Here is a 25833-nt window from a genome sequence, read left to right as displayed (position 1 = left end):
CCAGGCCCTATTCTAAGGGTTTTAGATGGATGAATTCATAGGATTTGCCTAGCATCCCTATGGGAAGGTCCTATTATTATTATTACTGTTATTATTATTATTATTATTATTTGAGACAGAGTCTCGCTCTGTTGCCCAGGCTGGAGTGCTGTGGCGCGATCTCGGCTTACTGCAAGCTCCGCCTCCCAGGTTCATGCCATTTTCCTGCCTCAGTCTCCCGAGTAACTGGGACTATGAGTGCCCGCCACCATGCCCGGCTAATCTTTTTTGTATTTTCAGTAGAGACAGGGTTTCACCGTATTACCCAGGATGGTCTCGATCTCCTGACCTTGTGATCTGCCTGCCTCGGCCTCCCAAAGTGCTGGGATTACAGGCGTGATCCACCCTGCCCGGCCTTACCATTAGTATTTTTTTGAGATAGGGTCTCCCTCTGTCGGCCAGGCTGGAGTCAAAGTGGTGTGATCATGGCTCACCATAATAACTTCGACCTTCTGGGCTTCAGTGATCCGCCCACCTCAGCCTCCCAAGGAGCTAGGACTACAGGCATGTGCCACCAAGCCCAGCTAATTTATAACATTTTTTGGTAGAGCTGGAGTCTGCCATATTGCCCAGGATGGTCTCAAACTCCTGAGTTCAAGCAGTCCTCCTGCATCAGTCTCCCAAAGTGCAGGAATTACAGGCATGAGCCACTGCCCCTGGCTGACAACAGATTTTTTTTTTTTTTTTTTTTTTGAGACAGAGTCTTGCTCTGTTGCCCAGGCTAGAGTGCAGTGGCATGATCTTGGCTCACTGCAAGCTCCGCCTCCCAGGTTCACACCATTCTCCTGCCTCAGCCTCCTGCGTAGCTGGGACTACAGGCACCTGCCACCATGTCTGGCTAATTTTTTGTATTTTCAGTAGAGACAGGGTTTCACTGTGTTAGCCAGGATAGTCTTGATCTCCTGACCTCGTGATCCGCCTGTCTTGGCCTCCCAAAGTGCTGGGATTACAGGCGTGAGCCACCACGCCTGGCCAACAACAGATTTCTTTATGAAACTGAAGAATATTCTTAGGTATGCAATGTGTATTTAGGTGTTGGAAACTGACATAAGCAGTGTAAGGAAATAAACTCTGGTCAGGACAGTCATCTACATTACCTGGCCCCTGCAGGCCTCTACATTTGTGACCCCTGCAAGGGAACTTCAGGGTTCTGAGCTACTTCAGAGTCCCCAAAATGGGACCCTAGGCTAGATCAGTCAAGTCCCTTCTAGCTCTAACTTTTGGGATATTAGAGAGTTCATGAAATGTTTTTAAATAGTTTGGGACTCATTGCAGGGGAAAAACATACACATACACATACACATACACACACACACACACACTGCACTGCAGGTTCACTTAGAGTTTAGAAAAGTGTGGTGGGCCCTGCAGGTGACCAGATATCTGTAGTGCTCTGACTTCCTGCCAGGCGCTACGTTTACCCACAACTTTCCTCTCCCCAAAGGACATGTTAAATCAGAGGGTCCACTGCTAACAGTGGTCAAAGCAGCAGTGGGCTCTGAAGCGAAGTGGGAGCTGGGAGAGAAAGTGACTTCACTAGGAAAGGAAATTGGGCTAGGACAGGAATGCTAATGGGAGAGCACGGGGAGCAGCTGCGGGGGACAGGACAGGTAGCTAGGAGCGGGAATAGTATGAGGACTGGGTTGTCTGGGGAAACCATACATATCCACTAGAGAAAAAGGACCAGGCTGGGCAAGGTGGCTCACGCCTGTAATCCTAGCACTTTGGGAGGCCGAGGTGGGTGGATTATCTAAGATCAGGAGTTCAAGACCAGCTTGACCAATATGGTGAAATCCCGTCTCTACTAAAAAAAAAAAAAAAAAATTGACGGGCATGGTGGTAGTCCCAGCTACTCGGGAGGCTGAGACAGGAGAATTGCTTGAACCTGTGAGGCGGAGGTTGCAGTGAGCCAAGATCACACCACTGCACTCCAACCTTGGTGACACAGCGAGACTGTCTCAAAAAAAAGATTAAAAAAAAAAAAAGAGAGAGAAAAAGGATCCAACCACGGTCCCTGGAAGCTTGGCCTAGAAGCTTGGCTACGAGGCCCTTTCCTCTGTCTACTTTATGGAGACTGTCCAGCAATTCACCAGGGAATAAATCCGTTAATCTCTTTCCTGGTTACAGTGTCAACCCAGCAAACACTCATGGGATCTGCCTGTGCCAGTGTTGGGCATACAAAGGAAAGAAGTAAGTCTCTACCCTCAAAGAGGGAGAAAGGCATGGAGCCCGTCCCTGTGATACAACACATGCATGACTAGCTATGGGGTCCACCATCGGGGAGGAGCTAATTCTGCAGGTGGTGCTGGTCACTGCAATTTACAGTGTGGAAGTAACTTGAAAGAACGGCACAGCTGGCAGGGAACACAGCACAGGCAAGGCAGAGAGGTGGGAAAGAAATGGTGTACTCCAGAGATGGCCAACCTCCCCACGTGTCTTGGGCTGGGATTGAAATCTCAGATGCCTGCAAAGGAGGGCAATATGCTCAATGGAAGAAGCGAGCACCAGATGACAGGTAACACCAGCCAGAAGGGGTCATCGACACATGTCCCAGGTCAAGGTGGTGGCCACTGTTCAGTGCTAGAGGACCAGAGCTATGTGACGAGGAAGTGCTGAGGGCCCAAAGCACCCTGTTTATCAAGAGACTGAGAAGTCCAGGTTCTTATGTGAAATTACTTCTTTTTTTTTTTTTTCTGAGACAGAGTCTCACTCTATAGCCCAGGCTGGACTGCAGCGGCATGATCTCGGCTCACTGCAACCTCTGCCTCCCAGGTTCAAGCGATTCTCCTGCCTCAGCCTCCCAAATAGCTGGGATTACAGGCGTCCGCCACCACGCCTGGCTAATTTTTTATTTTTAATTTTAAATTTTTATTTTTAGTAGAGATGGGGTTTCACCATGTTGGCCAGGCTAGTCTCAAACTCCTGACCTCGTGATCTGCCTGCCTCAGTCTCCCGAAGTGTTGGGATTATAGGCGTGAGCCACCACACCTGGCTTTTTTCTTTTTTTTTTTTAGACAGAATCTTGCTCTGTTGCCCAGGCTGGGCGTGCAGTGGCGCAATCTAGGCTCATTGCAACCTTTGCCTCCCAGATTCAAATGATTTTCCCCCCCTCGGTCTCCCAAGAAGCTGGGATTACAGGCAGCTGCCACCATGCTCGACTAATTTCTGTATTTTTAGTAGAGATGGGGTTTCACTATGTTGGCCAGGCTGGTCTCAAACTTGTGACCTTAAGTGATCCACCTGCCTGGGCCTCCCAAAGTGCTGAGATTATAGGTATAAGCCACGATGACCTATTTTTTTTTTTTTTTTGAGACAGGGTCTTGCTCCGTTGCCCAGGCTGGAGTGCAGTGGCATGATCACAGTTCACTGTAGTCTCAACCTCCTGGGCTAAGGTGATCCCACCTTAGCCTCCTGAGTAGCTGAAACCACAGGCATCTGTTGACATGCCCAAATAATTTTTAACAATTTTTTGTAGAGATGGGGTCTCACTGTGTTGGCCAGGCTGATCTCAAACTCCTGGGCTCAACTGATCCTCCCGCCTCGGCCTCCCAAATTGCTAGGATTACAGGCCTGAGCCACCATGCCTGGCCTGAAATCACTGTTTTTGAATATGGAAAAACATATTGATAGATGCTGTATAGTCCGGTATAAAACCTCTGGGTGTGAGAGCAGGTAGGCAAGTGTCTAAAAAGATGAGGCTGAAGGGGAGCTAATTTCCTAGAGAAATTCTCTACTTCAAGGTGATATGATCCACAGGGCAATTGTTAAAGCTGCAAAGCCCCATGGGACATCAGTAGTCATACTTTCTTACTTTTACATAAAGTGCTCTGCAAACAGTGTCAAGTTCTTTCCTCCAACCAACCACATTGCTCTGCATTAGCCTATTCCCATTTGGAAACAGAGAAGCAGTCATGGGACCAGATGCTGAGGGAGCTGGGAATGTAGTCAAAACGGGTGCCTTTCAAAATGTATATTCTTCCATCAGCCCAGTGGCCAGGCCCCACAGACTTACTCTCCAGGTATGAGAACCTGGCAGTGACAGGGCTGAGATGGGCCTTCCGTAACATACTAACAAGTGTAGGCCTTATTCGACTGAGTCCTGGCTCTGCTACCTACTAGGTGTGTGGTATAAAACAGACACAATCAGAGTATCCCATTGAGCTGTCTCAGGAATCAAATCAGATCCGCCATGGCAAGAGTCAGCAAACGTTTCCTGTAAAGGGCCAGATAGTAAATATTTTTGACCTATGGGCCACACAGTCTCTTTCATAACTATTCAACTCTCAAGAAAAAGCAACGGACTGTATGTATGTGAAAGGGTATAGCTGCATTCCAATAAAACTTTATTTACAATAGCAGGCAGTGGGCCACACTGCTTTGGGAAAGGGGAAGACCTCTACAAATATTATCTTCTAAGGACTCCCATGTTGAAATGTAGTCATCTGTTTATGTCTGCTTTCTCACCATACTATGAAGTTTCTAAAGGCAGATAATATATTCCTTTTTTCAGATTAAAACAAAAAGAAGCTGGGCATGGTGACTCATGCCTATAATCCCAGGACTTTGGGAAGCCAAGGTGGGCAGATGACTTGAGGTCAGGAGTTCGAAACCAGCCTGGCCAACATAGTGAAATTCCATCTCTACAAAAAATACAAAAATTAGCCAGGTGTGGTGGCAGACACCTGTAATCCCAGCTACTCGTGAGGCTGAGTCAGGAGGATCACTTGAACCCAGGAAGCAGAGGCTGCAGTGAGCTGAGATCGCACCACTGCACTCCAGCCTGGGTGAGAAAACATGACTCTATCTAAAAACAAAAACAAACAAATGAAAAGAATAAGTATAGTCCAGTATGGCACACAAGGAAGTCCACAGGAGTTTTCAAAACTGTACAAGTTAATACGAAAGTAGAATTCTAAGTACAAATGCTAACAGACACAATGAGAGAAGCCAGTCATTAGACAGGCCACCTCTCTCCTAAGGGGGAAAGTCTCCACTTAACTCAGGTGGCGGGACAATTGTTGCCATGCAGAATTCTGATTTGGTGTGAACAGACTCTATTGATATTTTCAAGAAAACACCACAATCAGGTATTTATGAGAAATCTGCTCATTTTCCAAGGGTGACAACTAATTCAACAATTTAAAAAACAAAACATTATGAGCCAAATAAACACGTATGTGGGCTCTTTCAGCCCAGAGGCTATTACTGTGCAAGCTCTGATATAAAGAATTCATTTCCAGCCAGGCACAGTGGCTCATGCCTGTAATCTTAGCAACTCGGGAGGCCAAAGTGGGAGGACCACTTGAGCTCAGGAGATTGAGACCAGCCTGGACAACATAGCAAGACCCCCATCTCCACAAAAAATAAAAAATTAGCTGGGCATAGTGGCACACACCTATAGTCCCAGCTACTTGGACAGCTGACATAGGAAGATCGCTTGAGCCAAGAGATGGATGCATCAGTGAGTTACGATCTCACCAGTGCACTCTAGCCTGGGCAACAGAGCAAGACTCTGTCTCAAAAAAAAAAAAAAAAAATCCACACCTGTAATTGTAGCACTTTGGGAGGCCAAGGGGTGGGGTTGGATCACCTAAGGTCAGGAGTTGGAGACCAGCCTGGGCAACATGGTGAAACCCCATCTCTACTAAAAATACAAAAATCAGTTGGGCATGGTGGCACGTGCCTGTAATCCCAGCTACCTGGGAGGCTAAGGCAGGAGAATCGTTGGAACTCGGGAGGTGGAGGACACAGTGAGCCAAGATCCGCCACTGCACTTCAGCCTGGGCTATAGAGTGAGACTCCGTCTCCAAAAAAAAAAAAAAAAAAAATCAACTTCACAGAAAAATGTCAAGAATAGTACAATGAATTCCCATATCCCCTTCACCTGGATTCAATCTCACCCATTTTGGTATCTCTGAATTCCAGTACACAGAAGGCACCGAAATGTTGAATCATGGAATGAATCTCATAAGGAAAAACAAGCAAAACATTATGTGCCGACTTCTTATAAGTTAAAGTGACAGGGAGGAGTGAACTCGGAAAAAATCTGAGAGAAAAGAAATTAATTAGATAGAAGGATCGGAACAAGAAGAAAAGAAAACAGAACAGACACAAAGGCTCTATGGGATGCACGTTTATTTCACCTGCTGAATGCTTGCTTTGTTTTATTGCATTTGATTGTCACTTTATTTATTTATTTATTTTTGCTGGGTTTAAGTAGTAAGAGAAACAGACAAATCACCAAGAAGCCAGGTAAATACCACACAAGGACAGGAGAGACCAGCTAAACCAATGGTGTACTCTCAGCAAAACCTTCCTAATTCAACCATCACCTGTTTGCAGTCTGGGATTATTTGGACAAGCGAGGCTAAATTTCATCTTGGCATTATTAATTATTTGAGAAAGTTTGCTAAGCAAATGAACAGTATAAACAGGGGAAATGTTGAATATTTGCTCTAGGGGAGCAGTGAAAAGCAAATGAACAGCTTCCAAATCCTTTCTAATTATATCGATGTGCAGAACTTTTGTCTAATTATTATGTTCCTTGAAAATGAAGTACAATTTTTTTTCCTAAACCATTTCATATGTTTAAAGCACCGGGGAATATTCAACTTTAACAGAAAGGCGAACATTTTCATAGGCAGAACACACACACTGCCAATGTACCTTCATGTAAATAAAAAATGTCAAACATTGGATTTTCTGTTAAGCAAAGAGTGTGCTAATTACAAAAGTTATCATTTGCTAGAAAGTTTCATCAGCACACTTCCCTCTTCTGTCAACGGTGTGGAAGAAGTCTTCCTGTTTGCAGATAATGATAGCATCAGCCACTATGTAGGAACTTTTTTTTTTTTTTTTTTTTTTTTTGAGACAGAGTCTCAGTGGCCCAGGCTGGAGTGCAGTGGTACAATCTCGGCTCACTGCAGCCTCTGCCTCCCAGGTTCAAGCAATTCTCTGCCTCAGTCTCCCAAGTAGCTGGGATTACAGGCACCCACCACCACGCCTGGCTAATTTTTGTATTTTTAGTAGAGACAGGATTTCAACATCTTGGCCAGGCTGGTCTTGAACTCCTGACCTCGTGATCCACCCGTCTCAGCCTCCCACAAAGTCAGGCCGGGTGTGAGCCACCACACCCGGCCGTAGGAACTTTTTTTTTTTTTTTTTTTTGAGACAGAATTTTGCCCTTGCTGCCCAGGCTGGAGTGCAATGGCGCAATCTCAGCTCACTGCAACCTCTGCCTCCCGGGTTCAAGCGATTCTCCTGCCTCAGCCCCCCAAGTGGCTGGGATTACAGGCATGTGCCACCACACCCGGCTAATTCTGCATTTTTTTAGTAGAGATAGGGCTTCTCCCTGTTGGTCAAGCTGGTCTCGAACTTCTGACCTCAGATGATCCACCTGCCTTGGCCTTCCAAAGTGCTGGGATTACAGGTGTGAGCCACCGCCCCCGGCCAGGAACATTTTTTTATATGCCAGACTTGACACATTGTTTCATTGAAGCCACAAAACAAGGTAGGCTTCATTATCATGTCCATTTTACTGACAGGAAAACCAAGGCTCAGAGAAGTCAAAGTGTACAGCAGAGACTCAAACCCAGGGCTATCTGGCCCCCAAACCTAAGAACATCACACTGCATCACAGAGACAGATAGGACCTGCCCAAAGTCAAAAGCAAAAGGCCAGGGAAAGGGTTGTGAAAAGCTATGGTGATTAAGACATGCAGAATAAACTAAACTATAGTCCAGTTTGGAGGGCATCTGCTAGACACTGAAGCCTTTGTGGGTTTAGGAAGTAAACATCTTTCTAATAAGGCCAGGCTTGGCTTATCTAGTTGGTTAGAATCACAACAAGGTATGCTTCACTTTATCCAATAAATAGGTATGTGCCTATAAAATTATGTGTAAATCAGGGCCAGGTGCGGTGGCTCACCGCTATAATCCCAGCACTTTGGGAGACAGAGGCGGGTGGATCACCTGAGGTCAGGAGTTCGAGACCAGCCTGACCAACATGGTGAAACCCCCATCTCTACTCACAAAAGACAAAAAGTTAGCCGGCCGTGGTGGTGTGTGCCTGTAATCCCAGCTACTCAGAAGGCTGAGGCAAGAGAGTCGCTTGAACCTGGGAGGCAGAGGTTGCAGTGAACCAAGATCATGGCACTGCGCTCCAGCTTAGGTGACAGAGCGAGACTTTGTCTCAAAAAAAAAAAGTATAAATAAAGTTTTAAAAATTGGAACAGAAAATGGGATTCTTCGGAGGTCAAATATGACCCTAGGTAAATACTTCGGAGAATGAATTTTTCCTTTTGGGGACCAATTTGAAAATGAACATATTCCTCCACTGGGCTACAATAACGTCCTAAGATTGCAAGTGCAGAGATGCTCGTTGGAAGGCACAAAGCAGCTTTCCTGAAAATAGTCTACAGCAATGCTTCTCAAAGTGTGTTCTGCAGATCCTGGGAGGAGGGGTCCACAAAGACAAAAGTGTTTTAATCATAATTTGAAGGGTTTTTCACTGTGTTCCTTTTTTTTTTTTTGAAACAGTCTCACTCTGTTGCCCAGGCTGCAATACAGTGGCATGATCTTGGCTCACTGCAACCTCCGCCTCCTGGGTTCAAGCGATTCTCTTGCCTCAGCCTCCTGAGTAGCTGGGACCACAGGTATGTGCCACCACACCCAGCTAATTTTTGTATTTTTAGTAGAGACAGGGTTTCACCATATTGGCCAGACTAGTCTCAAACTCCCAACCTCAGGTGATCCGCCCACCTTGGCCTCTCAAAATGCTGGGATTATAGGCATGAGCCACCCCGTCTGGCCCTGTGTTGACATTTGTACTTACGACACAAAGCAATGGTGGGTAAAACTGCTTGCAGCCTGAATCAAAGCAGTGTTACCACAACGTACTAGACATCTTCCCTCCTTCCTTCCTCCCTCCCTTCGTTCCTCTCTTCCTTCTTTCCTCCTTCCTTTCTCTCTCCCCTCCTTCCCTTCTTTCCTCCTTCCTTTCTCTCTCCTCTCTCCCCCCACCCCACCCCCTGCTCTCTCTCTCTCAACAAGGTCTTTTTGCCCAGGCTGGAGTGCAGTGGCACAATCATGGCTCACTGTAGCCTCAACCTCCTGGGCTCAAGTGATCCTGAGTGGCTGGGACTATAGGCATGAGCCACCACACCCCGCTAATTTGTTACTTTTTGTAGAGATGGGGTCTCACTAAGTTGTCCAGGCTGGTCTTGACCTCCAGGGTTCAAGTGATCCTCCCACCTCGGTCTCCTGAGTAACTAGAACCACAGGTGCACACTACCATGCCTAATTTTATTTTATTTATTTTTATGTATTTATGAATTTATTTATTTATTTTGTAGAGATGGAGTCTCACTATGTTGACGAAGCTGGTCTTGAATTTCTGGGCTGAAGAGATCCTCTTGCCTTGGCCTCCCAAAGTGTTGGGACTATAGGTGTGAGCCACTGAACCCAACCATCAGGACATTCTTAAATAAAAACAATTGTTTGTTTGTTTTACTGTGAGTACATGGCAGTAAAGAATATAATAGACAAATTATGGTTATTCAGACTTTGGGATTTGGCAGAAATTTTCTCAAATATGAAATAAGTGAGTCTGTCACTTCAAGGAAACAGCTGACAATATTTGTTGCCAATGTTAAAATTCAAGCTGTCAAGTGAAAACAAGTTGAAAACTTGTTTCCATTACCTTGAGTTTGATAGTTTCCTAATTACTTAAACTCCTTTTTAGGTGGTGATATTAACAAATGTGATTTTTTAAAATACTGTATAATGGCACCTGAAAGGTCAACCTTTAGATTTGCATAACTCACTGAACCAACATTTTCTAAACAACCAATGGCTGATGTTATAAAACCATATATGGGTAAAACAGTCAATGAAAGGGCAAGATAGACCACTGGATTTTAATGTAACACAGTATAAAAGTTCACCTATAAGGCTTCAGATGACACACTGTGACTAACCTTTAAGAAACTGCCACTTGTGGCCTGGCACGATGGCTTATGCCTGTAATCCCAGCACTTTGGGAGGCCAAGGCAGGCAGATCACCCACCTTGGGAGTTCAAGACCAGTCTGACCAACACAGAGAAACCCCATCTCTACTAAAAGTACAAAATTAGCTGGGTGTGGAGGCACATGCCTATAATCCCAGCTACTCGGGAGGCTGAGGCAGGAGAATCCCTTGAACCTGGAAGGTGGAGGTTGCGGTGAGCTGAGATCATGCCATTGCACTCCAGTCTGGGCAACAACAGCGAAACTCTGTCTCAGAAAAAAAAAAAAACTGCACCTTGTAGGCCGGGCATGGCGGCTCAGGTCTGTAATGCCAGCACCTTGGGAAGTGGAGGCAGGCTGATCACCTGAGGTCAGGAGTTTGAGACCAGCCTGGCCAACATGGGGAAACCCCATCTCTACTAAAAATAAAAAAAAGTAGCTGGGCGTGGTGGTTCATACCTGTAACCCTAGCTACTCAGGAGGCTGAGGCAGGAGAATCGCTTGAACCCAGCAGGCAGAGGTTGGTTGCAGTGAGCTGAGATCATGCTACTGCACTCCAGCCTGGACGACAGTGAGACTTTTTCTCAAAAAAAAAAAAAAAAAAGAAAAAAAGAAAAAAGAAAACAAAAAAAAAAAAGAAAAGAAACTGCCATTTGCTAACTTTTGTATAGTATCAAAGAAGAGTGTCTACAGTTATCTGAAAAGACAATTAAAACATTTCTCTATGTTCCAATTATATATTTGATGAGGCCAAATTTTCTCCATATACACTAGCCAAAACAGCATAACAAAACATTTTGAATCCTGAAGCAGAAATGAGAGTACTTTTTTCTATTTCTATTGAATAAACTTGAGAAAATGTAAAATAATGCTACTCTTCCTATTAACTTTTTTGAGGCAAATGTAACTGTTTTCCATTAAAAATATTATTTATGTTCAGAAGTAACAGGTTTATTGTTGTTGGAGTTTTTTTGAGACAGGGTCTAGCTATGTTGCCAGGCTGGTTTTGAACTTCTGAGCTCAAGCAAGCAATCCGCCCACCTCAGCCTCCCAAAGTGCTGGGATCACAGGTGTGAGGCACTGCAAGGGGCCAATTAGAGACAGGGTCTAGCTATGTTGCCCAAGCTGGTCTTGAACTCCTGAGCTCAAGCAATCCATCCTCCTCAGCCTCCCAAAGTGCTGGGATCACAGGTGTGAGGCACTGCACGTAGCCAATTATTATTATGAGCCACTGCACCTGGCCAATTATTATTATTGCTATTATTATTGGGGTTTTTTTGAGACAGATCGCTCTGTTGCCCAGGCTGGAGTGCAGCGGTGCGATCTCGGCTTCAAACGATTCTCCTGCCTCAGCCTTCCAACTAGCTGGGATTATAGACACACATCACCACGACAGCTAATTTTTAGCAGAGACAGGGTTTCACCATGTTGGCCAGGCTGGTCTCAAACTCCTGACCTCAAGTGATCCACCCGCCTCGGCCTCCCAGAGTGCTAGAATTACAGGCATGAGTCCGTGCCTGGACCAATTTTTATTATTTTAAAAGGAACTAATTAATGGACATTTTACATTTTCTCAGTTTAAATCTCTGATATCATAAATATACATAAATATCATAAATATATACAAACAAAGCTCTTTGAGGTAAGAGTATACAGGGGTCCCAAGGCTTAAAAGATTTGAGAACTGATGTCCTATAGCAACATTACATTGACCTTTCCAGAGGGCAAAATGGTAATGCACAGTACAAAGGGCAAAGATGTATTTTAAGCATATGCCAGAATGTTCAATTGAAAACATTTTTTCCACACTACATTCAGTGAATATAAAAAGAAGGTAGATTCCCCAGGAACAAATTCCCGAGAAGTGAGTGACAGTACTGTAATTAGAAAAATGATCTGGATTCTAGCCCAGACCCTACCAGTCTCTCCAGACTTTGGTCTTCCCATCTGCAAAGTGAGATATCAGAATAGCCTATTTTCCATTTGCTTTCAGTTATCAATACCATGACTCTAACCAGGGATCCCTAAGTAGGGACCCATAAGCTGTCTCTGGCCTTCAGACTGATTGGCCATCCCTGTTTCTGAGAAGTACCCCATGAGGACAATCAGCTGGTGCTTGGTGAGCAGCTTTCCTTTCAGGTGAGAAATTGATTTTCAGTTACGGTCTCAGTCCAGCTCGCTAGACTCTCCTCTGCAGACACCTGCATTTACAACCTCTGGAATAAAAGGCCCCTCAAAACCGGTCCAAATCTCAAACTCTATAATTCAGCTCCAGAGACAGAGTGTCTGGGTTTCTCACCCACTCTGCTACATGCTGGCTGTTTGACTTTGGGCAAGTTCCTTAACACCTCTGAGCCTCAGTTTCATCATCTGTAAAATGGAACAATGCTGACCTCAAAAGGCTGGTATGAAGCTTAGCGAGGTGTTGCCCAAGAGTACTTACAGAGTTCTTGGTACTGGACAGCACTTTGTTAAAGGGGGCTATTATTATTAACGCCAAGGCACAGAAAGGGATTTTTCCTAAACGCCCTTCACACCCCATACCAATTCCCTTTCCCAGCACCTGACGATTGCACTCCCACAATCAAGTTTACCTTCATATCAACTCCCAAATCCCACAGCCACATCCCAACATTCACAAGACCCTCCTCAGACCTCTACTTCTCCTTCCCCACCCTACATCTCTTCACTGAGCTTCTGGCCAGTACCGGTTTCCTTCACGACCACAGCCGGGCAGAATGGTCACAGCACAGACCACTCCCCCAGCCTCTCCTCCGCGCTCCGGACCACTAAGCCTCCCTATCCCTCATTTCGGAGACCCCCTTGGGTCAGGAAGTGGTGGTCCAGGGGCTTATAGCCTAGGATTCTGCCCAAGGCGCGCTCGGGAGGGATGGGAGAATAACAGCCCGACCTCCCGGAGGGGCCCGCGGACACTCACCGTCCATCCCCAGAGGCGGCGGTTCCGGGTGCTCGAACCGGAAGCGGCCTCTACACTGTTTGCAGTTCCCCTGGTTACTGCAGGGCCCCGGACCAATGACGGTAGAGCTCCAATTACTGAGCCCGCCCCCGGGGAGTGACGTCATGCCGGCGCACTGGAACTCCTCCTCCGAACCCCCGTCTGACCCACCCCGGCCCCCTGGATCGTTGTGCGCAGGCGCGCTGGACCAAGGGCCTTGGAGGTGCGTTGCGCATGCGCCCCGGGCGCCGCCGACTGAAGTAGCAATGGACGCGTTGGAGTCGTTGTTGGACGAAGTGGCTCTGGAGGGGCTCGATGGCCTGTGTCTGCCAGCGCTGTGGAGCCGTCTGGAGACGCGAGTGCCGCCCTTCCCGCTGCCTCTGGAGCCCTGCACGCAGGAGTTTCTCTGGCGCGCCCTCGCCACGCACCCGGGCATCAGCTTTTATGAGGAGCCTCGGGAGCGACCCGACCTACAGCTCCAGGACCGGTCAGCGGGCGGCCTGGCCTGGCGGGCGGGCGGGCGGGCGTAGGGCCCGGGGGCAGATGGAGCTGGGGGCGGGGCGGGAGAATGGAGTGGGGCCGTGTAAGTACCGTAGGCCTGATGATTGAGTTGGGGCGCGGCGGTTAGGCTAATTTGGGGTCCCTCAGGCCTGGCAGGGCCCTGGAGTCTGATGGAGTTGGCGTGGGGAGGGGGAGAATCTAGTGATGTTCCGTTTTGTCCCTGTGTGTGTTTTGGTGTAATGGCGAACAGGATTGGGGATATTCTTCAGGCTTAAAAGAATGTTTCCTTGATATTGGAGGGTAGGATTAGAGTAGGAAGACACTTTAGAGCCAGACTGGAGACTCTGGAGATCAACGGACGCTCATGGAGTATTCATTAAGTGCAGATAGAGAGCCTGGGGCAACTCGAGATCTGCATATCAGCACAATTAGCGATAATGCTAAAAGCTGACATTTACCAGGGACTTTATGGGTGAGGTGCTGTTCTTTTTTTTTTTTTTTCTTATTTGAGATAGAGTCTCACTCTGTGGCCCAGGCTGGAGTGCAGTGGCGCGATCTCGGCTCACTGCAACCTCCGTCCGCCTCCCAGGCTCAAGCGATTCTTGTGCCTCAGCCTCCTAACTGGGATTACAGCGTGTTCCACCACGCCCGGCTAATTTTTGCATTTTTAGTAGAGATGGAGTTTCACCATGTTGGCCAGGCTGGTCGCGAACGCCTTGATCTCAGACCAGCCGCCCGCCTTGGCCACCCAAAGTGCTGTGATTACAGGCCTGAGCCACCGCGCCCGGCCACAGTGCTGTTCTAAGAACCTGTTCTAGAAGCTTAGGAGCTTAAACTCACTTGATCCTCACTTGATTAAACTCCCTTAAACAGGAGATTAAATTCACTTGATAGTCACCTATGAGGTGAGTGCTGTTATCTTCCTCATTTTACAGAGGAAGAAACTGAGTCACAGAGAGGGGTTACATAATCTGTCTAAGGTTCTGGGGGCAATAAGTGACTAAGAATTGATTTGAACCCAGGCTGTTTCCAGCGGCTGTACTCTTAAGCCATATTGTGAGGGTCAGGGGAGGTTCCAAGAGGTAATAATGTCCAAGATGGGCAGGCCTCATGCCTGTAATCCCAGTACTTTGGGAGGCTGAGGTGGGCGGATCACAAGGTCAGGAGTTCAAGACCCGCTTGACCAACATGGTGAAACCCCATCTCTACTAAAAATACAAAAATTAGCCTGGCATGGTGGCGCATGCCTGTAATCCTGGCTACTCAGGAGGCTGGGGCAGAAGAATCACTTGAACCTGGGAGGCAGAGGTTGCAGTGAGCTGAGATTGCGCCATTGTACTCCAGCCTGGGTGACAGAGTGAGACTCCGTCTCCAAAATAAAATAAAATAATGTCCAAGACGAAACAGCCAGTTGGCAAAGAGGACTGTTGGACAGAGAACAACAAATGTGAAGTCAGTGGCTGCAGTGTGGAATTGGAGGTAGGGAATGAGGAATAGCTAGGACTGTGCTAAGATCCTTAACACAACATGTTATGTAATGTTTACAGCAACCTTAGGAGATGGGTAATATTCTCCCCATTTTCCGGAAGAGAAAATCGAGGCCCTGAGGGGTCAAATGGCATGCTAAAGGTCAACTAGCAAGGGAAGAACCCAGACTTTGAGGAAGGTCTGAGTTCAGAATGTACTCTGCCCTTAGCCAAATTGGACTGGAATCAAGTCTTTTAACCTACTTAAAGAGTTTATCAGCTTGTAATCCCAGCACTTTGAGAGACAGAGGTGGGCGGATCACTTGAGGTCAGGAGTTCAAGACCAGTCCGACTAACATGGTGAAACCCTGTGTCTACTAAAAATACAAAAATTAGCCGGGCGTGGTGGTGGGCGCCTGTAATCCCAGCTAGGCTGAGGCTGCAGTGAGCCAAGATTGTGCCACCGCACTCCAGCCTGGGTGACAGAGGGAGAATCCATGTCAAAAAAAAAAAAAAATTTTGTCCTTTATCAAAAGGATAGTGAGAAGTCACTGAAGAGAGGGTCAGACTAGGACCAAAGAGTGAAGTTGAGAGATTTTTAGTTATCTAGTCATGGTCTGGCTTACCATGGTGGGTGTGGGGATGAAGAGCACAGGCAGTCAAGACGTAGCAGGCCAAAGAATCAAGAGGCTTTGGAGACTGATTGGATGTGAAGTGTAAGGAAGGTAGGAATCAAGGGTGATGCCCTCTGGTGGCTGCTGTTTGGGCAACTGAGCAAACCCTGATTCTCATCTCTGAGGCTGGGAACATGAAAGAACAGTGTGGGGGTTGAGTCTGGGGGAGGTGGGGACTTTGCTGAAGGGACATGTGACACATTGAGCTTTAGGTTCTTTTGAGTTGTCCAAGTGAAGAGTCTTAATTAGTAAACATCTGGCTTCGTGGGAGTGAAAGCAGGCCAGAGGGAGGGACTGAGGTAGGCATCTGTGAGTCATTCTGTGCAGCTGGTAATTAAAGTGACTGGCCAAGATCAGCCCTAAGAGAGTCGTGTGGTTGGAGGTCTTGAGACATAGCCCTGCAGTGCACTTACATTTCAAGGCTGGATGGAGGGTGAGGGACTTTCAAAAGAAGATTGAGGCGGTGTGGCTGGAGAGGCAGAGGACAGTCAGGTCAGTGTTGTTCTGGAAGTTTGGGAGGAGACAGGATGATTTAAGAACGGAGGGTTGGGCTGGGTGTGGTGCCTCACGCCTGTAATCCCAGCACTTTGGGAGGCCGAAGCGGGTGGATCACTTGGCCAACATCGTGAAACTCTCTACTAAAAATACAAAAATTAGCTGGGCGTGGTGGCAGGCGCCTGTAATCCCAGCTACTAGGGAGGCTGAGGCAGAAGAATCGCTTAAACCCAGGAGGCGGAGGTTGCAGTGAGCCGAGATTGTGCCACTGCACTCCAGCCTGGGCGACAAGATCAAAACTCAGTCTCTAAAAAAAGAGAATAGAGGGTTAAATAGTACAGAGAACACAGAGGGGACAAGGAAGGAAAGGGCTGAAACATGTACATGGGATTTAGCTGCAATTAGACTAGTATAGGATGTGAGTGAGATTTCAAAAGAAAAAACTTGACAAGCAGCCAGGCAAGGTGGCTCACACCTGGAATCCCAGCACTTTGTGAGGCTGAGGTGGGCAGATTACTTGAGCCCGGTAGTTGGAGACCAATCTGGGCAACATAGTGAGGACAAAAAAATTATATATATATGTATGTATGTATTTTTTTTAAAAAAAAAAAAAAAAAAAGAAAACTTGACAAGCTTGGCTAACTGCATGAAAGAAGCACAAATGAAAAACGGCCCCATGGTTTTGTAGGAGGCACCTAGGAGAAAGCGGTGGCAAGAGGGGAAAGAAGGGACTTAATTGGAGCTGGAGAGAGGCAATCATATTTGAAATAGGAGGTGTTTAATAGACAATCGAAGACATTGGATCTGTATTTGGAGAAAAAGGACTGAGGATTCAAAAGTGAGACTTGTTGACATGCAGACAGTAATACAAACCATGAAAATGGATTAGGATATTAGAGAGATAACTAAAGAGAGATGGAAAGATGAGATCTTAAAGGGAGGAAAGCTTTGGCCGCTTGTGGTGGCTCCCACCCGTAATCCCAGCACTTTGGGAAGCTGAGGCGGGCAGATCACCTGAAGTCAGGAGTTCGAGACCAGCCTGACCAACGTGGTGAAACCTCATCTCTACCAAAAATACAGAATTAGCCGGGCATGGTGGCGCACTACTGTAATCCCAGCTCCTTGGGAGGCTGAGACAGGAGAATCACTTGAACCCGGGAGGTGGAGGTTGCAGTGCACTGAGATCACGCCATTGGACTCTAGCCTGGGCAACAGGAACAAAACTCCATCTCAAAAAAGAGGAGGAAAGCCTTAAATAATTTCATCCAATTTGGTGGTTTGGAGACTGAGCACTAGATTTGGAAGGAAACAAAAGCCCATAACTTGGCCAATAAGGAGGTTTAGGTCCCAGCACCCAGCTTCTGGAATAGTCTGGGGAGTCCTGGAAAGGTCTGCGTTCTGTGGGATAGAAAGGCAGGAACCTGCTTGTCAAGATTATCTGCATTTAAGAGGCAGGAAAACTGAGTGATCTCACTTCTCTCTGATCTCTGCTGGAGGTTGTCAAAAGAACACAGCCAAGCACGTATTATTTCTGAAGCTGAATTGTGCTTTGATATTTGTGCTTTTCTCCTTAGGTATGAAGAAATTGATTTGGAAACTGGAATTTTGGAGTCTAGGAGGGACCCGGTGGCCTTGGAGGACGTCTACCCCATTCATATGATCTTAGAGAATAAGGATGGCATCCAGGGCTCATGCCGCTACTTTAAGGAGAGGAAAAACATTACCAATGACATCAGAACCAAGTCCTTGCAGCCTCGCTGTACGATGGTGGAAGCCTTTGACAGGTAACTATTTTGCACCATCAGAAATTCCTGGGAATCTGGCTGGGTGCCGTGGCTCACGCCTGTAATTCCAGCACTTTAAGAGGCCGAGGCAGGTGGATCACTTGAGGCTAAGAGTTCAAGACCAGCCTGGCCAACATGGCAAAACGCAAAAATACAAAAAAATACAAAAATTAGCTGGGTGTGGTAGCACATGCCTATAATCCCAACTACTGTAGTGGCTGAGGCATGAGAATCGCTTGAACCTAGGAGGCGGAGGCAGGCTGCAGTGAGCCGAGGTCATGCCACTGCACTTCAGCCTAGGCAACAGAGTCAGACCCTGTCTACAAAAAAAAAAAAAAAAAAAAAAAAGGAAAAAAGGAAATTTCTAGGAATCTGAGTGCTTTGAATGTGTAGTCAGAGCACTTGGATCTGGCCTACAACCTTGGAGTCTGTCAGAGTTCACTAGCCCTGCCCTAAGCCAGTTCTTGGCCTTCACTTGCCTTCTTCACTGGGGTCAGGGGTCCTGCCTTTCTCTTTCCTTTGTGCTCACAGTCCTCGAACACTTGAATGGTGCCCTTTCTCTCTTCCTAGCTGGGCCCTGTGCTGCCCAGCCATTCTCTTGTGCATCCTCAGTCAGTATCCCAATTCCCCAGAGTGTCTAATCCAGATGATCATTTTTCAAGCACCTAACCCCATTGCTGCCTTCCTTCTTACTTCACAAGGCAATGTGAACTCTGCTAACTTCCACGTTCTTCCTTGACTTGCAGACTTTTCCACATTTCTTCCCTGTCTACTCTCATCTCGGAGGAGGTGAGAAATGGTGGCCCTGTCTAAGGCTGTGATCTGGATGCTTCCCTTCCTCCTTCTCCCCCCAGCCCAGCTCCCTCTACCCCTCTCTTCCCCACCTCTCAGTTAGCTTATCTTTCTCCTTGATTTTCTTTTTTCTATTTCTTTTCTTTCTTTTTTTTTTTTTGAGACAGAATCTCACTCTGTTACCCAGGCTGGAGTGCAGTGGTGTGATCACAGCTCATTGCAGCGTTGCCCTCCTGGGATCAGGTGATCTTCCCACCTCCCCACTGAGTAGTTAGGACCACAGGCGCATACCACCACAACCAGCTAAGTTTTATTTTTTGTGGAGATGGGGTCTTGCTGTGTTGCTCAGGCTGATCTCAAACTTCTGGGCTCAAGCAATCCTCCCACCCCAGCCTCCTAAATTGCTGGGATTACAAGTGTGAGCCACTGCCCCATCTGTCCTTGATTTCTACTGAAGTTTTCCCTTCAGCACATGAACACAGTTTACCCATCTCACAGAATAACCTTTTCTTGACCTCAACTCCCTTGTAACTGGTTGTCTCTTTGACTCTGCAGCCATGCTTCTTTGATGAATCAGCCCCATTCACTGTTTCTCCCTCTTCACCTCCCCTTCACTCTTTTGACCACTGCAGTCCTGATTCCTGACTATCACTTCACAATTTTATCCTCTAAGATCCCAGTTATTAAGCCATGAACACTGTTAGGCCCCTAATGTCCTTGACCCTGCTACACTATTAAAGACTCAAAGCTTTTGTGCCAGTGTCTTCCTGCCTTAATTTGTTTTTCTACTTTCCTTGCCATTCCTCACCAGCTTATTTGTGGATTCACCTACTTCCACCACTTAACTGTTGGCTGGTGGGCTGAGCAGTAATCCAAGCACTTTGGGAGGCCAAGGCAGGAGAATTGCTTGAGGCCAGGAGTTAAAGACTAGCCTGGGCAATATAGCAAGACCCCATTGCTACAAAAAATTAAAAAACAAAAAACTAGCTGGGCATGGTGGCACACTCTGTAGTCCCAGCTACTTGGGAGACTGAGAAGGGGGGATTGCTTGAGCCCAGGAGTTTGAGGCTTCAGTGAGTTATGATTGCACCACCACACTCCAGCCTGGACAATGGAGCATGACCCTATCTTTTTTTATTTCTTTCTTTTTGAGACAGAGTCTTACTCTGTCGCCTAGGCTAGAGTGCAATGGCACGATCTCGGCTTACTGCAACCTCCACCTCTCAGGTTCAAGTGATTCTCCTGCCTCAGTCTCTCGAGTAGCTGGGATTACAGGTGCATGCTACCACGCCCGGCTTATTTTTGTATATTTAGTGGAGACATGGTTTCACCATCTTGGCTAGGCCGGTCTCGAACACCTGACCTCAGGTGATCTACCCGCCTTGGCCTCCCAAAGTGCTGGGATTACAGGCGTGAGCCACCACGCCTGGCTGACCCTATCTCTTTAAAAACAACAACAACAAAAAAACCACATTGACTGCTTCTAAAGGTTCTCTGTCTAGTCCCAGACCTCTCCCAAGCAGCATATGTGTTATTCCAGTAACCTGCTGTGCATACTCAGTGTGATCATCACTCTCCTTCACCCCAAACCTGCCTTATCTTCCCGTCTTAGTGTGTTGTGTGTTGTTAGAAGAGAATACCTGAGGCTGGATAATTTACAAAGAAAAGAGGCTTGTTTAGCTCACAGTGCTGCAGGCTGGGATGCTCAAGGGCATGGCACTGGCTTCTGGCAAGACTTTCGTGCTGCCTCATAACATGGTGGAAGGTCCAAGGGACAGTGAACATGTGCAGAGTGGCAAAACCCAGAGGGCATCCTTGCTTTACATCAACCCACTCTCACTGGAGCTAATCCATTCCCAAGAGAAGAACTCATTCTCTTCTCCAGGTGGCATTAATCTGTTTCTGAGTGATCCACCCCAATGATCCAAACACCTTCTACTAGGCCTCACCTCCCAGTGCTGCTGTGCTGGTGATTAAACTTTTTTTTTTTCCTTCTTGAGACGGAGTTTTGCTCTTGTCGCCCAGGCTGGAGTCCAATGGCGTGATCTCGGCTCACTGCAACTTCCGCCTCCCAGGTTAAAGCGATTCTCCTGCCTCAGCCTCCCGAGTAGCTGGGTTTATAGGCACCTGCCACCATGCCCAGCTAATTTTTGTATTTTTAGTAGAGACGGGGTTTCACCGTGTTGGCCAGACTGGTCTTGAACTCCTGGCTTCAGGTGATCCGCCCACCTTGGCCTCCCAAAGTGCTGGGATTACAGGTGTGAGCCACCGCGCCCGACTTCTTGGTAGTTATACTTCAACATGAGTTTTGATATGGACAAGCCTCATCCAAACCATAGCACTGCCTTTTCTCATTCTTTATTCTGGTCAGATGTACTCCCATGCATGCGGCTGTACAAGCCATAAACGTGGGACTCTCCTAGGCCCCAGTGTGATGGGATGTACCCTGACCACGCTAGGCAGAGGTTTCAAACTGACCAAATCTGCCCACAGATGAGCTTTGTGTGCCCAGCATGGTATTCTGTTCGGTTTTTAATTTCATTTCATTGCTGATATTTAAAAACCTGGATTTCTAGCTTTTCTTGAAAAATCACAAGGTCTAGCTGCACTGCGACCAATTTTTTACAGGGGGTTATAGGCCAGAGTTCCCCTCAGCTGGCCGTGTACCGCCCGGTTCCATACACCATGAGGTTGTGTTCGTGTTGTGTTCGTGTGTGCTCCCTGCCCTCCTGATCAGGTCCCAGCAGGCTCTATGTGATTGTGCCCCTGCCCACACAGTACTCCAACCTCAGTTTCTTCACTCTGCACTGCAGTTCAGCCTCAACATGCTGGACTCCTTTCTGTCTGAAGGCAATCCTTGTGCTGTTCCTTCTGCCCAGAATATTCTGCCCACAAATCTTCACATCGCCACATCATTCAGGCTTCAACCTGACTCTTCTGGAAGTGTCCCCCATTGCCCAGACAGCATCGTAGTACTCTTTATGGCACCAAAAATGGTTTTTAAGTGTTTGTTTATGTCACTATTTCCTCACTAGACTATACATTGCTCGAAGGCAGGGACTCCATCCTTCTTGTTCACTGCTCCGTCTCTTAGTTCTATAATATGCTGGCACAAAGCTGGCTTCTAGAAATACACGTTTGAAGTTGTAACCCCTGACCCACGTTATGGAATCTGAACTCCCCAGCACGGCATCAGAGGGCCATTGGGGATGTAGACGCTGCTGGCCTCTCGAGCTTTCCTTCTGCTTTTTGCTGGGTATCACACTCCAGACTTTGTAGCCATGCTGCACCTCTTACCTCCAGGAGCAGGTGTGCTTCTTCGTGCCTCTATAACCATGCAGCTTCTGTGTCCTTCCTCTTCTCTCTCTCATCCACCCAGCTCACTGCTAATACAAGAGTCACCTCCTTGCCTGGTGCGCTGGCTCACACCTGTAATCCCAGCCCTTTAGGAGGCTGAGTGGGGGGTGGATCACTTGAGGCCAGGAGTTCGAGATCAGCCTGGCCAACATGGCAAAACCCCATATAGGCAAGTGCCTATAATCCCAGCTACTAAGGAGGCTGAGGCAGGAGAATCACTTGAGCTCTGGAGGCAGAGGTTGCGGCGAGCCGAGATAGTGCCACTGCACTCCAGCCTGGGCGACAGAGGAAACTCTGTCTCAAAAAAAAAAAAAAGGTCATCTCCATGAGGGGTTTTCCCTAATCCCTGTGCACACACTCTTGTTTATACACGCATATTTGAATTAGGGCTCCTCATCTATGCCATCAACAACTAGAGCCTCTTTCTGTCAGAGAAGTTATGACCTCATACTAGAATTGTTCATTTTACGTTTTTTTCTCCTTCAGTAGCCTGTGAGCTCCTTGAAGGTAGAAACTATTTTTATTTGTCTTGGTATACTGGTGTACTTTGCATGGTACTTCATTGGCATTTGATAACCTGTAAGATGACCATAGTCAGCAAATTAAAACTAGCAGGAGTCATCGAATCAGCTAATTGGCAGTAATTAACAGAAACATAGGGATCATGACAGTGAAGGATAGTAAACTAGTCAGAGTAATGGTGTTTTAAAAGCAGCAAACCAGTGCCCCTGTTTTCACACGTTTTTTCCCCCAACTGACCTCTTACAATTTAACTTAATGAGCCTGTTTTGAGAACAAAAGAGCATAGGTCCTAAGTTCGTGGAATTCAGATACATAAAGTGAACTCTCTGTCATGTATATTCACAACCTAACATTCTTTTTGAAGATGGACTATATGGGCTTCTGTGACTTAGGCAAAATGCTGATTTCAGGTCTCAATGTGAAGAAAGATGCAGTTAAGTTAAAACAGCCTCTTTTTTCCTTTGTACCTACTTAGTTGTAGAAGTAAAGTCATCTGGTGTGGGGAATAAGGAAGGAAAACTGTCAGACTGAGTTACTGAGTGGGGGGTGCTGCAGAAGGACCTCGTGACCAGGTATCTGTAAATCCTGGGGCTGAAAAGAGTGGATGTTGGTTCCCAATAAATAGGATTGGTAGCCTGTGAGCTTTTCTACGTGGACCCTTGGTGACTCCTTCATCTGGGAAAAGGGGATCCTCTACCTTAGGCCATTTCCTGCTGATATAGCAGAATACCACAAACTGGTTAATTTAGAAAGAACAGAAGTCTGTTTGGTTCATGGTTCAAGGGGCTGTAAAGTCCAAGAGCATGGCACCAGCATCTGGCAAGGACGTCCCACTCCTGAGATAACTAACCCACTCCCACGATAAATGCATTAATGTATTCATGAGGGCAGAGCAGAACTCTCATGGCCTAATCACCTCTTAAAGGTTCTTCCTCTTACTACTGTTACAATGGAAATGAAGTTTCTAACACATGAACTTTCGGAGGACACATTCAAACTTGAGTCTTCTCCAGTTGAGTAACTTGATGCCAAGGAGCGAATGAGGGATGGGTTCTCCAGCAGCACATCCTTGTGGGATCTCCCAGCTGCAGGGCCAGGGCTTGGACTCTGAGAATGGATGAATGGAGTAGGTTAATTTGCTCAAGATGTTAGATTGAGCAGGCCAGGCACTGTGGTGGAGTCTCCATCATCAGTGATGGGGAATGCCCAGTAAGGACTGTTAGATGTCAGCATAGAAATGAGTCTTCTCACTTGGGCTGTCCTCACATGCCTTGCTCGAAAGTGGTTTTGGCCTCTTTTGGTGCATTCTTTCTCACATGTCAATTTAGTAGAAGGAACGAATGATTTGTGCAAGGTCTGGCCTTCAACAGTGAAGTCAAAATGAGACTGCAGGTCCACTGATTGCACCGTTCAGGGCTTTTGACTCTGAAGATTATTTTATCAGTCCAGCTCACTAGCCTAGTTCATTTACTTAACAAATACACACAGAGCCCCTATTATCACCCAAATTCATTATTCTAGGCACTACGGATGTCCTGCTGAACAGGTTGACAATGTGCCTGCTCTTATATTTGAATGAGGGAAACTGACAAGAAACTTGGCACACACACACAAAAAAATATATATATAGTCATTTCTGAGAGTGCTAAGTGCTACGAAGAATATGGAAATTGTGGGGGTGGGGCTGGAACTCTAGTTGGCATTTTCTGGAAAGGCTGAGGAGTTGACAACTGAGCTGTGACCTGAATGATAAGAAGAAATCAGTCACCTGAAGACCTGGAGGAGAAGCAGCTAGGCCGAGGAAACAGCAAGGGCAGTACCCCTGAGGCTTGTCTTAGGGATAGGAAGCCTCCTGTGAGTGAGGGGCAGAGCCATGGAGGATGAGATGAGCAAGGCAGGGAGGGCTGGGCCTTGGAGAGCCTTCCAGGAGGACCAGGAGGAGGAGTTGGATTTGGCCTGAGCACTTTGGCAAGCCCTGAAGGACTTTCAGCAAGGAAATAAGATTGGCCCTGTTCCTTCAGCACACTATACTCCTTTTTGTCTTTTTTAGCACACTACACTTCTAAGACTGAAAACTTGCTTAGCTTAATTTTGGGATCTTGTGAACTCCTAGGAAGAAGCAGAAAGTAAGGATTCTATACATTTCTTTTTCATATCTCTGTTTACCTAAAATCAGTTAAACTTATTTCTTCATGCGATTGTTTCTGATTTGCAGGTGGGGGAAGAAACTGATCATCGTTGCCTCCCAGGCCATGCGGTACAGGGCCTTGATAGGCCAGGAAGGGGATCCGGACCTGAAGCTGCCCGACTTCTCCTACTGCATCCTGGAACGGCTAGGCCGGTCCAGGTGGCAAGGGGAGCTCCAGCGAGACCTTCACACCACTGCTTTCAAGTAAGTGGGAGGATTTGCTTCTCTGCTTTAAATTATACATCATTGCAACCTGAACCCCAAACGCAGGGGCCTGCTGCGTTATCTTCCCCGAGGCATGGCTTTTTGTTTCAAGGCCGTGGTCGCACAGTGACTGTTTTCTTAGGTTGGCTGGACAGGAGGTTTGTGTCTCTGGTGTTTTATGTCCAAATGAGAGATTCTATACGTTGATAAAGCTACCAGCAAAGCAAATGACATGGCTCTTCTTCTCCTCCAGGGTTGATGCTGGGAAGCTGCACTATCACAGAAAAATTTTGAACAAAAACGGGCTGATTACAATGCAGTCCCATGTGATTCGATTACCCACTGGAGCCCAGCAACACTCAATCCTCCTCCTACTGAACCGGTTTCATGTGGACAGGTATGGTTTGTAGTGATCAAAATGTTAGGTTTTTTAGTTGCAGCCATGTGTAGTATGCTTTAAAAATCGTAGGGGCAGCTGGGTATGGTGGCTCATACCTGTAATCATAGCACTTTGGGAGACTGCAGTGGGAGAACCGCTTGAGGCCAAGAGTTCCAGACCAGCCTGGGCAATATACCAAGACCACAACTTTATAAAAATAAAAAATTAGCTGGGTGTGGTGGTGCACACCTGTAGTCCCAACTACTCAGGAGGCTGAGGTTGGAGGATCGCTTGTGCCCAGAATTTGAGCCTGCAGTGAGCCATGATTGCACTGCTATACTCCAGCCTGGGTGACAGGGCGAAACCCTGTGTCTTAAAAAACAACAATAATAATAGAAGCCAAATTAGAATATCACTATAGCTTTTTAAAAAATGATATTTGTTATCTGTGTGTGTGTGTGTGTGTGTGTGT

At 46.9% G+C, this 25833-nt stretch overlaps 2 protein-coding genes across 7 annotated transcripts in view; one reads left to right on the top strand and one right to left on the bottom strand.

Moving 5' to 3' along the window:
* The window catches only part of KATNIP (katanin interacting protein), a 233211-nt gene extending 220196 nt beyond the window's left edge, over window positions 1–13015 (bottom strand). For all 5 annotated transcript variants that reach the window (XR_012428739.1, XM_045381681.3, XM_005591524.5 and 2 more), the window contains exon 1: window positions 12982–13015. Coding sequence is in view for 2 of the 5 variants with exons in the window: in XM_045381681.3 (XP_045237616.2) it covers window positions 12982–12988 (7 nt within the window). In the remaining 3 variants the exon portion in view is untranslated. The remainder of the gene's footprint in view (window positions 1–12981) is intronic.
* Window positions 13016–13242: 227 nt separating this feature from the next.
* The window catches only part of GTF3C1 (general transcription factor IIIC subunit 1), an 86709-nt gene continuing 74118 nt past the window's right edge, over window positions 13243–25833 (top strand). For both annotated transcript variants that reach the window (XM_015442311.3, XM_005591522.4), the window contains exons 1-4: window positions 13243–13486; window positions 17710–17919; window positions 24806–24982; window positions 25236–25379. In XM_015442311.3, the coding sequence (XP_015297797.3) occupies window positions 13266–13486; window positions 17710–17919; window positions 24806–24982; window positions 25236–25379 (752 nt within the window). In that variant the 5' untranslated portion in view covers window positions 13243–13265. The remainder of the gene's footprint in view (window positions 13487–17709; window positions 17920–24805; window positions 24983–25235; window positions 25380–25833) is intronic.

The sequence above is a fragment of the Macaca fascicularis genome, chromosome 20 (genome assembly GCF_037993035.2).
Source record: "Macaca fascicularis isolate 582-1 chromosome 20, T2T-MFA8v1.1".
Classification (NCBI taxonomy): Eukaryota; Metazoa; Chordata; class Mammalia; order Primates; family Cercopithecidae; genus Macaca; species Macaca fascicularis.
This window is presented reverse-complemented; position numbering and strand designations above follow the sequence as displayed.